The sequence below is a fragment of the Natrix helvetica genome (genome assembly GCF_964273705.1).
Source record: "Natrix helvetica genome assembly, chromosome: Z".
In the NCBI taxonomy this organism is placed as follows: Eukaryota; Metazoa; Chordata; class Lepidosauria; order Squamata; family Natricidae; genus Natrix; species Natrix helvetica.
Window position 1 is genome coordinate 82,672,705 of NC_138554.1, and position 12,061 is coordinate 82,684,765.

The 12,061-nt window shown below is 42.2% G+C and overlaps 1 protein-coding gene across 4 annotated transcripts in view; it reads right to left on the reverse strand.

Annotated features, from left to right (window-relative positions):
• The window catches only part of TRAK1 (trafficking kinesin protein 1), a 290,199-nt gene that overhangs the window by 61,668 nt on the left and 216,470 nt on the right, over window positions 1–12,061 (reverse strand). For all 4 annotated transcript variants that reach the window (XM_081969801.1, XM_081969800.1, XM_081969799.1 and 1 more), the window contains one exon: window positions 9,127–9,264. In XM_081969801.1, the coding sequence (XP_081825927.1) occupies window positions 9,127–9,264 (138 nt within the window). The remainder of the gene's footprint in view (window positions 1–9,126; window positions 9,265–12,061) is intronic.

Genomic DNA, 12,061 nt, shown 5'->3' on the forward strand with positions numbered 1-12,061 from the left:
AAAATCTGTCAGTTCTTTTTTCAGTTCTTCCTGTCCCTTCATAATAGCCTGAAACATTTGGGCAACTGATAAGTCCTTTGTGCTCTCTCCAGCCACTTCTTGTTGTAAGAATGATAAAGTTTTTGTCTGTTGGGTCGTTGGGCTAGATGCAGAGGAGGCGGGCATCGAGGCTGCCTTCCCTGGCAGTGGTTTTCTGGGCCTCATTTGCTAAACTCAGGGATAAGTGTAAGTCCTTATACAGAAGAAATGGTGTCTGTGGAATGCGCAGTTGGGTGATACCGAGGAGGCAGACAAGCCCAGAAGTGAATGTTAATCCTCAGTCACAGTTCCAAGCCAGAAGAAGAGAGTCAAATAATCCAAATCCTGAAAGACCATAAAACAGGTGAGGCTCCAGAAGTCCTTCGGGAGGTAATAGTAATATACAGCCAGAAATTTCTTCAAAGGTAGTTTCAAAGGGCTAGTTTCATTTATTAGAGCAAAGAAGAAGGAAGTGAGCCATCTTGGCTCCGCCTCTCACAGGGAATCAGGGAGCAAAGCATTCAAAGTTTCCATAGGGCTTTTAAAACAGCTCAGGAATCACTTCTTGCAATTGTGATGTAAATCTTTCTCGTAGTTAGTACAAGTGGGCAATTCAACGTTTTACTCTCTCACTCCATTCCAAGATCGAGAGATAGTTCAAATGGCGCTTTAACCGAGGGGGGTAAAAAAAAAAACCTCCAATCTTGCAACTTCAAATAGATTGAATCCACAACTTGCAAATAGCTGTTGCTCATTCATTAAATGGTGTTAAAAGAGATTAGGGCAATCTTCTTGAGGGGGAGAGGGGTATAGGTTGTGTATGCACATGACATTTATCCCTCGAAAGTCCACAAAGAATCTCATAGTTCCATCTTTTTTTTCTTTGAAGAAGACTGGTGCTGCGACCTGAGGCTTGGCTGGTTTGATGAACCCACTTACTAGGTTTTTGTCTATGTATTTGTGCATCTCTTGCAATTCCCGGGGCATCATGGCGTACTGTTTGGGCTTGGGTAGTTTTGCCCTGGGGATGATTTTGATGTCTGTCTCACAGTGGGGAGGCAGAACATTGCACTTGGCCTCGCTGAATACTTCTGCGAGGTCCTGATATTCCCTCGGAATCAGTTTGGCCTCTGGGGTTTTGTTGGATGTGGTTGCCAGTTGTTCTGGTGGGCTCTTTTGGGGGGTTTCCTGTGAAGGTGGTGTTTCTGCTTGCTGGTGTGGGAGGGGTTGGGGGCCCCTTGATATCCTAAGTCTGAGGATATCCCCTTGCCACCAGATGGTTGGTCCCCATTTGTCTAGCCAGGAAAGTCCCAGTATGACTGCGTCTGTCATTTTGGGGACTATTACAAATCAAATTACTTCCCAGTGATCCGCTAGCTCTAGTCTCACTGGTTCGGTCAGGTGGGTGGCATAACCTCCCTCCATTAGGGACCCACTGACCTGTTCGAACCGGATTGGGTGGGCCAGTCTTTTTGCTCTGATCCCGTTTCAGAACTGTGGTTAGGTTGCTCAAGCAGCTAGTGCAGCCTGAGTCTTTTAAGGCTTGAAAATTCCTCTGTTGTCTATTTTTGGGTCTATGAGGCGTATTGGAATAAGGAAAGTGTGAATTGGTTCACTCACCATTGGGTCGTTTTCTCCCTCGTCCTCACTGTCATAGGATTCGGGCGACTGGTCGTTGTTATCTGGGGTTCCACCCCTTCTGCCTGAGGGGGAAGAGGCATCTGCAGTCTGGAGGGCTTTCTGGGACATGTTGGTGGCCCGTTTGAGGCCTCGTTCTGGTCGTGCCCTAGGTGGGGGGTCTGGCATTGGTTTCGAGGCTGGGGTTGAGTATGCAGATGCCATGTGGGCCATTCCCCCCGCATCTGTAGCATCTCAGCGGACTTCAAGGAAGGGATGGTCTCAGGGCCTGCTGTGGTGATGTGGTTCCCCTTCGGTTGGGAGGTTTCAGGTCAGGTTGACCTCTCTTTCATGTCCGGTTGCTTTCTCATGTTGTTGGCGCACAGCCCGCTGTCAACTTGGAGCCACTCAGAGAGTCAATTTGGGATGTCACGGTATGCGGTTACCTGGGCAATTTGCTTGTCCAGGCTTGTTTTGAAAAAATGCACCAGCAGCCACTCTGGTAAAGGGGGTAGCCTTCCAATGACTCTCCTAAATTCACGATGTACTCTTTGATAGGGGGGGAGGGCTCTGCTTTAGGCTGCTGAGTTCCTCTTCCACATATGGGTCCTCCTCGGCCTCCTCAAATTTGATCTCTAGCAGTTGCAGGAATATCTTGCAGTTGGGGGGCTTTCCTCTTGTGGAGGGTTGCTAACCATTCCCTTGCTTCTCCCTCTAGCCCCTCTTCAATGGTATTCATCATGGCTCTGGGGGATGGGTAGAGGTGCCCGTAGCTTTCTAGGTCTATGTGGATCTAGGTTCCTTGATCAGCTGAATCAAAGAACAGAGCTAGCTAGTCTGAGTCCCCGTCAAACTTTCCCCTGAATTGGGGTGGGTCATTCAGCTCTACTCCTCCAACCTCCTGTCGGCCTCTGTATGCTTGCGCCTGATGTGGCTGGCCATCTTCCTCACCTCTAGTTTGGAGAGAGGTAGGGGGTTGCCTGCCCTGGGCAGCCTGCCTGCTGCGTGGGAGAGGCACTGGTTGCAGTTTTGGACTCCTTCTCCTTCTATTGGGTGGAGGAGGGGGGCTGCGCTCCAGTCTGCGTCTCCTCCCTTCAACAGGATCAGATGTCCCTCCCTCTCTTTTGGGCGGCATGATGGCCCCTCATCATGAAGGGTGGTCTGGTCAAAATCCTCCCTCAGTTGCTTTATTGCACTCCCCAGGGATTCCATCTCGGGCTTTGGGAGCCTGGCTTGTGCCCAGTTCCACATCCAGTCCACCCTTGCCAGCTCGCTTGAGACCCCTTTATCTGGGAATTAGGGTAAGGGAACTCAACTTCAGCTGCCTTAGGGGCTAATTTCCACCAGTACTCATCCTTTCTTGCTTCTGCCGCTGGGAACGGCATCACAACTTGGATGTCTGGAGCTTTGATGTCTGGAGCTGGCCGTATTTTTCAAGCTGCAATCAGGTTCTCTTCTGCCATAGTTGCCTAAATTTCCCTCCAAACACCCCAAATATCGGGAAGTGATTGGAGAGCCGGGGATTCAGGAAACCTGGAAATCTTGATAGATTTTAAATGTCAGATTCGGCTCTCTGTGAAGTTTCTAAAAATGCCCTAATAAATTTACGAGCCTCGAGACAAAGTTCAAAAGAAATCCAGTCATTTATTAGGAGCAACATTTTGGCATGTTCTTCTGCAGAGCCGAATCTGACGTCCGGTTAATGGTGTCTGGACTTTACCCCCGTGTCTTCCCTCCCCTCAGTCTGTGTCATAATTCATATCCACCAAGGTGCTGCAGCAGGCTGTCAACTTTGCCCCTCATACACCTGCTGTAGAAATCTGAGATCCAAGTCTGGTTGAAGGTATGCATGGAATTTTCCCTCCCTTTTTCATGTCAACTTGATAATAGTCATGGAATTGCTTTCCAAGTTGACAGTTGATTAAGAATATGTCGACTTCCGGTTCCGGCGGCTGACGGCGACGGGCAAGTCCCTTGCCTGCTCCCGCTCCCCGGTGGGCTTCCCCACTTCTGGGGGGCACAGGACGCCCCGGAGAGGCGTCCTGCCGAAGGAGCGGCTTCGTGGAGGACCCTAGCATCGGCGGCGGCTGGTGGGTGCTTCCTCTCTTCATTCCCTTTTTCTGGATTTGATGGACCTTTCAGCAATTTAAAACGCTAAACTCTCGGATTTCTTTGGAGGTGCGGCTGGAGGGAGGGGGATTCCCCCCCCTTGAACAAGCGGCTTGGAAAAATTCTGCTTTCGCCCTCAGGGGAAGGAGGAGGGGGGAAAGCCAACCAATGATGCCTCACCCCTGTAAAAGTGATTTTCACTGGATTTAGCTCCATAATCTATTGATGACCTGAGAACTTTGTGAACTTTTAAAACTTTACTATGCCTCTGAGCCCAAAGCTGGCAGGGCAAGATGGCACACTTCCGTTGTCTTCATGAACTGTGAAATCTGACTCCACCTTTAAAATTCAGGCTTCCGGTCTTTGTCTCCGTGTCACCCAGAAGAATCTCTTGTGGATTGTTATTTTCCTGAACTCTCTGGGAGAAAAATTCCTCTCTATTGCCAGACTGACTAAAGAAACTCCCCTCTGCTTGGATCTTCTGCCTCCTGGACTCATCTGTCTGCTCTACTTCTCCAGCTGTCCATTCTCCATACTGACTGATCGCTCTACTTTATAAACTATGTCTCCAAAAAGACCACCCCCTGGAAAACCTGGCTTTGCTACTTCTGCCCCGACATCTGCAACATCCAGTCCTGCCACACAGTCAAAGATCACAGAACTGATGCAACCTAAGAGTACAGAGATGGATTTGCAACAAATGCTTCAGCAACTTATACAGGGCCAGGAAGAAATTAAGAAACAATTAAAGGAAATGAAGGAAGAAATTAAAGAGAATCAAGTCCAAATCTATAAGAACTCACAGAGACTGGACCTTGTGGAGGATGGGGTGGCGGAGGTGAGGGGGGGGGGTAGAAGCAGTGCAGAAGGGAAACAAAGAACTCGATATCCAGCAAATGAAAACAGAATTTGAGAGAATGTCCTTTTATCTTAGATTTCAAAATGTTATAGAAGCAGATGGGGAAAATATAAGGGACATTATGACTAACATTCTAGCTGAATACATACATAAAGAAAAACAACAGATGGAATGGGAGATAGATCTGGTCTATAGAGTGAATTCAGCTTATGCCAGAACACACAATGTACCCAGGGAGGTCCATATTAAATTCCTTAGAAAAAGCACAAGAGACGAAATTCTGGGTGTACAAAGGGGGCAAGCATTGACATACCACGACAGGGAAATAACCATTCTGAAGCAGATCCCCAAAAAAACTAGGGAAAAAAGGAAAAATTATTCACAATTGGCGAATAAATTATACCAGAAGGGGGTGTGGTTTAGATGGTTGATGCCTGAAGGTATGCTGATATTCTGGGAGGAGACAAGAATTAGAATCAATACATCCATAGAGGCACAGGCCTTTATGGAAAAAAACAAAGCAAACCTAGAAAAAACAGAAGACTCTACAACGGTTATGCAGGACACGGGAGGGGCCGGAGCTCTGCCAGCAGGGGGAGAAGGGGCAATACCAAGAAAGCTCAGATCATAAAAATGAATAAGAAAACCACATTGTTATAAACAGACCGAAAGTGGTAATGAAATTATATGTAGATTATATATTACAATATATAAATTGATTGAAAATATTTTTAGAATTAATATGCTGATTTTATATGATTATGTACTAATGTTTTATACTCAGATGTATTTTATGAGTTTGGAGGGAGGGGGCGCCTGCCACACTTGCAACTGCCAAAATTTGTATACCCTTCCATTTACCCTTTTCCCTATAAATGTTAAAAAAACCAATAAAATTCTTTGGAAAAAAAAAAAAAGAATATGTCACCTCAGGATAGTGATACATTGACTAAAAAGCCGGGTTTTAAGGTTGAGAAAAAGATGAAATACTTGGGGTTATGTTGAGAAACACAAATATAAAATTGTTTCAAAATAATCATGTGCCTCTTTGGATTGACATTAAAAAGGATTTACAAAGATGGGACAAACTGCATTTATTACCATTGGATAGAATCTGTAGCTAAAACTATTGTTTTACCAACGATGCTCTTTCTGTTCCAGACTTTACCTATACTTGTAACTGATAATCTGTTTAAACCAGTGGCTTTCACAGGGGTTGCCTAAGACCATAGGAAAAGACATATTTTCGATGGTCTTAGGAACTGAGACACCTGCATGCTAGTGTTTGGAGACAGGGGAGCAGCGGGGGCGGGCACTGCCTTGCGAAAGGGTGGGACTAACTGACAGGAGCGGCGGCGTGAGGACAACTGGCACCCAGCCAATTGTGATACGAGAGGCACCAGTGGGCGGATCGGATGGTTGCGCTTGACGAGGGGAGGAGCGCCTGAGCGCCGGCAAGGCAGCGCCCTGAGAGGTGGCCGGCTGAGTTCGGTCTCCCAGCAGCGAGGGAAGGGGACACGGGGAAAAGGGAGCCGAGAACCGAGGCAGGAAGGATGGCGACGATGTCCCTTCCGCTTCCTCGGAGACTCGGAAGTTCACACTATGTAGCAGCTGGCTCCAGACGTTCGGGTTTTCCCTTTTCTGTAAAAACTTCTGTCCATTCACAAGGAGACCCGCCTTCGTTTCCTTCCCATGATATCTATGAATGAATGAGTGGTTGGAAAACTTGGGAGCGAGAGGATTCCAGGAATTTAGGGGCGAAGGGGAAAAAAGGTAGCCATCACAAAACATCTTCAGCAGCCGCTTTGAAAAAAAATAAAGCACTACATCTTTTTAGTTTTAAGTTTTAAGCTTCCATACTTAGAATAGAATGGAATGGAATAGGAAAATGGAATGGAATGAGAATGGGAATAGGAAAATGGAATGGGAATGGGAATAGGAATGAAATAGGAATAGGATAGGATAGCATAGAATAGAATGAAATAGGAATAGAATGAAATAGAAATGTTTATTGGTGAAGTGTGATAAGACACACAAGGAATTTGTCTCCAGTGCACAAAATCACAGTGTACATATAAACAGCAAGTAATAGGTCATAGGTCATAATAATAGTTACAATCATTAGTTACAAACAACAATTGATAAATCATAAAGAACCAGTAGGACAAGATGAAAAATAGGAGGGGATTCCAACCTAATACTGTATTTCTCTTTGATCCATTTTTTTACTGTCTTTCTTCTCCGTTTTATTTTTATTTTGTTACCAACTGAAATGTTTCATGGACTTTTTGTAACAAGGTTAGAGATTATATTATATTATATTATATTATTATAAATATTATATATTATATTATATTTTTATTATATTATATTATATTAATTATATTATATTATATTATATTATATTATTATATTTTTATTATATTATATTATATATTATTTTCATTAGCAAACCATTTCACAATATATAATTACATATTCTTTTTGTGATTAATCACTATGCTTTAATTATGTTCAATCTGTAATAATGAAAATACATCCTGCATATCAGATATTTACATTACTATTCATAACAGTAGCAAAATTACAGTTTTGAAGTAGCAATGAAAATAATTTTACCACAACATGAGGAACTGTATTAAAGGGTCGCGGCATTGGGAAGGTTGAGAACCACTGGTTTAAACAATGGCAGAGGGACATTTCCAAGTTTGTATGGCAAGATAAAAAACCAAGCATTAGACAAAAGCTATTACAAGATGTTAAGGAAAGAGAGGGTTTGGGTTTACCAGATTTCAAATTGTATTTCCATGCGTGCTGTCTAATCTGATTAAAATAGTGGGTAATGCTCCAGAACAAGAGCCTACTTTAGAGGGCCATGAATTAAGATTTGGATAGCACAGTTATCTATATGGTATGACAAAGTTAAAGTTAAGGTTAATTTCAATAATCACTTTGCCAGACATGGCATACTAAGAGATTGGAATAAATATAAAACAAGGTTTTTTAACCTTGAACATGTAAAACATTGTATGATTTAGTGGGCAAGGAACTTTGGATATAATGTGACATTTGAACAATGGGAGAATATGTGGATGAAAAGTTTAAAATTCATACTAAACTATAATTTAAAAGGTAATTTTTATAAGATGATTTTATCATTGGTATTTAACACCAGGTAAGTTATCTAGAATATATATAAATGTATTTCAAATTAATGTTGGAAATGTAAATGTAAAGGGACTTTTTATCTTTTTTTAGTGTGATAAAGCAAAGAAATATTAGAATCGGATTCATATTTTAATACAGAAAATTCTTAAAATGAAGATAAAGATGAAATCAGAAACTTTTCTTTTGGGTTTAATAGAGGAAAAACTTGGAAATTTTTGTGGGAACTTTGATTTTATATATGTTGACAGCAGCAAGACTACTGTATGCTCAAAAATGGAAGGACACCCCAATTCCCACCATGGACGAATGGCTATCACAGCTGATGGAGTTGGCAGAGATGGCCAGAGACAGTTTTAATCGAAGAAAAGAATATAAGTACTTTTCTTGTTACATGGAGACAGCTTCTGGACTTTGTGCTTAAGGTGGAAAAAATGAAATTTTGATTTTGGGTTTTACTGATTAGATTGATTTGTGTTATAGAAATGGCTAGTTTATTCTATTATGGAAAAGTAAAAAATTAAGGTTTGATGTTAATGCTTTATTCTACTGCAACAGAGGAAGTTGGAAGTCAACACCCACCCACCCCTTTTCTTTCCCTTTTCCACTGTTTCCTATTATTTGCTTTTGTATTTTATTTTATAATCTAATACAATGTCATATATTTTTTTTAAAAAGAATTCATTGTTCCCGAGAGTTAGGCTCATACCATTTAGAGAAGTTAAGGCAGATTCCATATACCATCCAGGCAGAAAACCATATTTTTATTTTTAATGTTGCCTTTTTATATTTGTGTGTATAACCAAAAATATGGTTTTCTGCCTGGATGGTCCTCTGTAATGAGCCGAAGGACAGAAAGGGGGAGTAGTGAGCTCCCTCCCATATTTGGGCATACCAGGGATTGTAACACAAATACATATCTATTTCCCTAGCTTAGTTGATAAGGAAGAGAGCCTGTGGCTTAGTGGCAATTACATCGGCCTAATATGCAATACAGCCCTGGTTCGATTCTCAGTAAGGGTATGGCTAGCTGATGAGAGCTAAATAGCTTGAAATAGATCTATACTAGTCTCCCTTTATTTATTTATCAGCACAAATACAACACAAATATAAAAAGGCAACATTAAAAATAAAAATATGGTTTTCTGCCTGGATGGTCCTCTGTAATGAGTGAAGGACAAAAAGGGGGAGTAGTGAGCTCCCTCCCATATTTGGGCATACCAGGGGTTGTAACACAAATACATACACACACACACACACACACACACACACACACACACACAAACTTTTAATCAAAGTTACATTAAGTGTTAGCGCAAAGTGAATTTTTGAGAACTATTTCATATGAGACTTCTCACCATTGGAAAAAGGCCTAATGAATGGTAACGGCGTGATATAGCATTTGGCATTGTCTTATTCCTAAGATTCTTCAGTTCTTCTTGTGCCTCATGAAGCATTTCCATACATTCTGCATATTTATCTTCCAGCTCTCGTAACTGCAATGAAGAAAAAATAAAAATGTTAATTAAAAATGTTTTTCTTCACTGTAGCCTTTATTTAAATGAAGAAAAATACTTTTTATAAAAGGAAAATATATTCTAAACAGATGAATTATGCAACTTATTGTAGCCTTATATTTTGTTTAATATATATTTAATATATATAAATGCCTATAAAAGTTTTTATTTAATTTTGGGGAAAGGTGGAAGTCACATGGCACTAAGTCTGCATTGTATTGATTAGATAAGATGACAGTATTCAACTTTGCAATTGCTTCTTGAATGGTTCATGAGAAATGAAGCCTAATGCTACCATGTTGTATGAAAAAATGTGCTTCTAAGTTCTGCTTAATTATTATTTCAAAGTTTTGAGTGCTACAATGTAGTACTCTGTGTTGAAGTGCCAGGTTCAAGAAAATTCATGTGACTCGTGCCATTTGCATTCCAAAAATTGTAATTAAAAGTTTTCCTGCCAAATCTTTGTCTTTATTTTTAAAAATTTTGTAGTGAAGTTTCCTAATCCATGGATTGATGCTTCATATCTGGTTTTAATAATGAGACCATGGTTTTTTTGGCTGTCACAATGTTATGAAGACATTTCTCACTTTCCTTCTCATAAGCACCACAACAGTTGCTGACAAATTTCAATTATTGATGCTTTTATCTTTGCTGTCAGCATTCAAGGAATCCTTCTTGCACAAACCACTATTACTATTACTCTGGGACTGGAACAACTAGTAACAAATTACACTAGCCTTAATAACGGCCGTGATCTCATCTTCTGTAACAGTTCAAACTCAATTTATGGTCTACAAATAAAAGAACCCTTTTCCAACAGTAAGTACAGCATGATTGACTTTTGCCTCAATTTACATCCTTGCAAAGAGGATCGTAATGATGGGACTCCAAATTATAACTTTAAAAAAGCTATTTATGATCTCATAGCTGCTGATCTCTTGATTGGCAATTTTGTTCACTGGCTGTAATACTGCTGAAAGGCATTATAATACTTTTTTGCTCACGGCAAAGTCCTCTTCGGGAGAGGGGGCGGTCTATAAGTGTGAATAATAAATAAAATAAAATAAATACGGCGGAGCTGCAGCTGGAGCATGTTTGCAGTAGTGCCTCCTGGTTTTATTTTATTTTATCAATTTTGAGTATTCACATTATATCCTTTTTATTTAATTAACAATTGTGAGTGGAGGTAACAGCATAGACCATAACACAGACAAAAGTTTTTGTTCCTGCTGAAGAGTAAAAAGGCATGGGAAAAAGAAAGAAATGCCACGGCACCAGCCCGGGATCCAGTGAAAACAGCAAAACAACCAAGAATTGAGAAGCACTTTGTTGGCAAGAGCTGTAAGTAAAACTAAACCCCCCTACATTCCCAAAAATCTGGAGAGATTAGAAGGGGACCTGCAAAAAGATTTGGCAAAACAGCAGTTACTAGACTTTCCCGATCCGGGGGGGGGGGGGGGGATGACAAAGTGAAAGCCAGCTCTTCTCACAAACAACTAGTCTAATTACTTCCTATAAGGAGTCTGAGTTAAAGGCTAAAAAGCCAAAGAACAACCAGATAATTCAGAGTATGGAGAGTTTACCTTGGGAAAATCCAACAGTTTATGGCAAAGCAATGCCTTCTCAAAGCGCAAATGGTGGTTTCAATATTTAAACAATTAATTGCCATCCAACACGATTTAGAGACATTGAATGGAAGACTTAGCTGTTTTTCTTCATGTACAATATCGGGCCGCAGGCACTCCCACTAAAGTTCTTACAGCAGACTTGGTTAGCTCCCATATACAGGATAAGGAAGAGGAAAAAGAGCAAAGAGCCAGAGAAACAGTTAAAGGGTCAGATAAAAAGTGGCAGTCCACTCAGAAAAACAGTCCCCTCCCAAGACAAGGCAATGAGAGGGAAATGTAATAATAGTGGTCACTCTGGAAGTATCCTCTATGGTTGCACACTCTGGGAGTATGTTATGCTGGCAGCTGGCCCACAACCTGAGGGCATACTCCCAGAGCGGCTACTGCCGGAAGACTTGGCAGCCTACTTCCATGGTTTGGAAGCCAAAGAAAAAGTCATGCTGGGATGGCGGTGGCGGCAGCAGTGGTGCTACCCTGGCTCTGCAGGGAGAGCTGGGCCAGGGCATTGTGAGGCTGGGAGGAGCGCAAGCGGGGAGCGAAACAGCTCTCCAGCCATGCAGAGCACCATTCACTGGCATTCTGAAAGGCCAAGCTCACGCAGCTTGGCAATGCCCCTAGGTCAGTGCTGTGCCCGGCTGCAAAGGGGGTTTGCCAGATGGCTGCTCATGAGCGTGGTCACTTCATGGCTGTTTTGTTGCACTGCTGCAACAGCGCAACACAGCCGTATGCCCCTGAGGCTGTGCTCTTCGGGAGCCTGCTCACAAGAGAGCAGCTGCCTGGCAACCCCCCTCTCCAGGTGGGCACTCACTGACCTAGCGGTATCCAGAAGTCACCAAGCAACGCGAGCACCTTTTCTCCCCCCACCCGGTTTCTGCAGCTTGGCACCTTCAGGATACCGCTAGGTTGTTGAGCGGTGCTTTGCCTGGCTGGAGAGGGAGGGTTGTCCAGAGGGCTTTTTTTCAGGGGAGGGCTTATATTTTTGCTCACCTGAAAAATGTGGCATGGCCTTATTTTCAGGACATTTCATATTTTCGGGGAAACACAGTAGCTAAATTTTGTATTTTGCTGAGAAGAGAATTAGGTTATTAAACAACCCCTCCCCCCAAATATTCATTTTGTTTTTGGTTTTTTTAGTAATTTTCATTTGA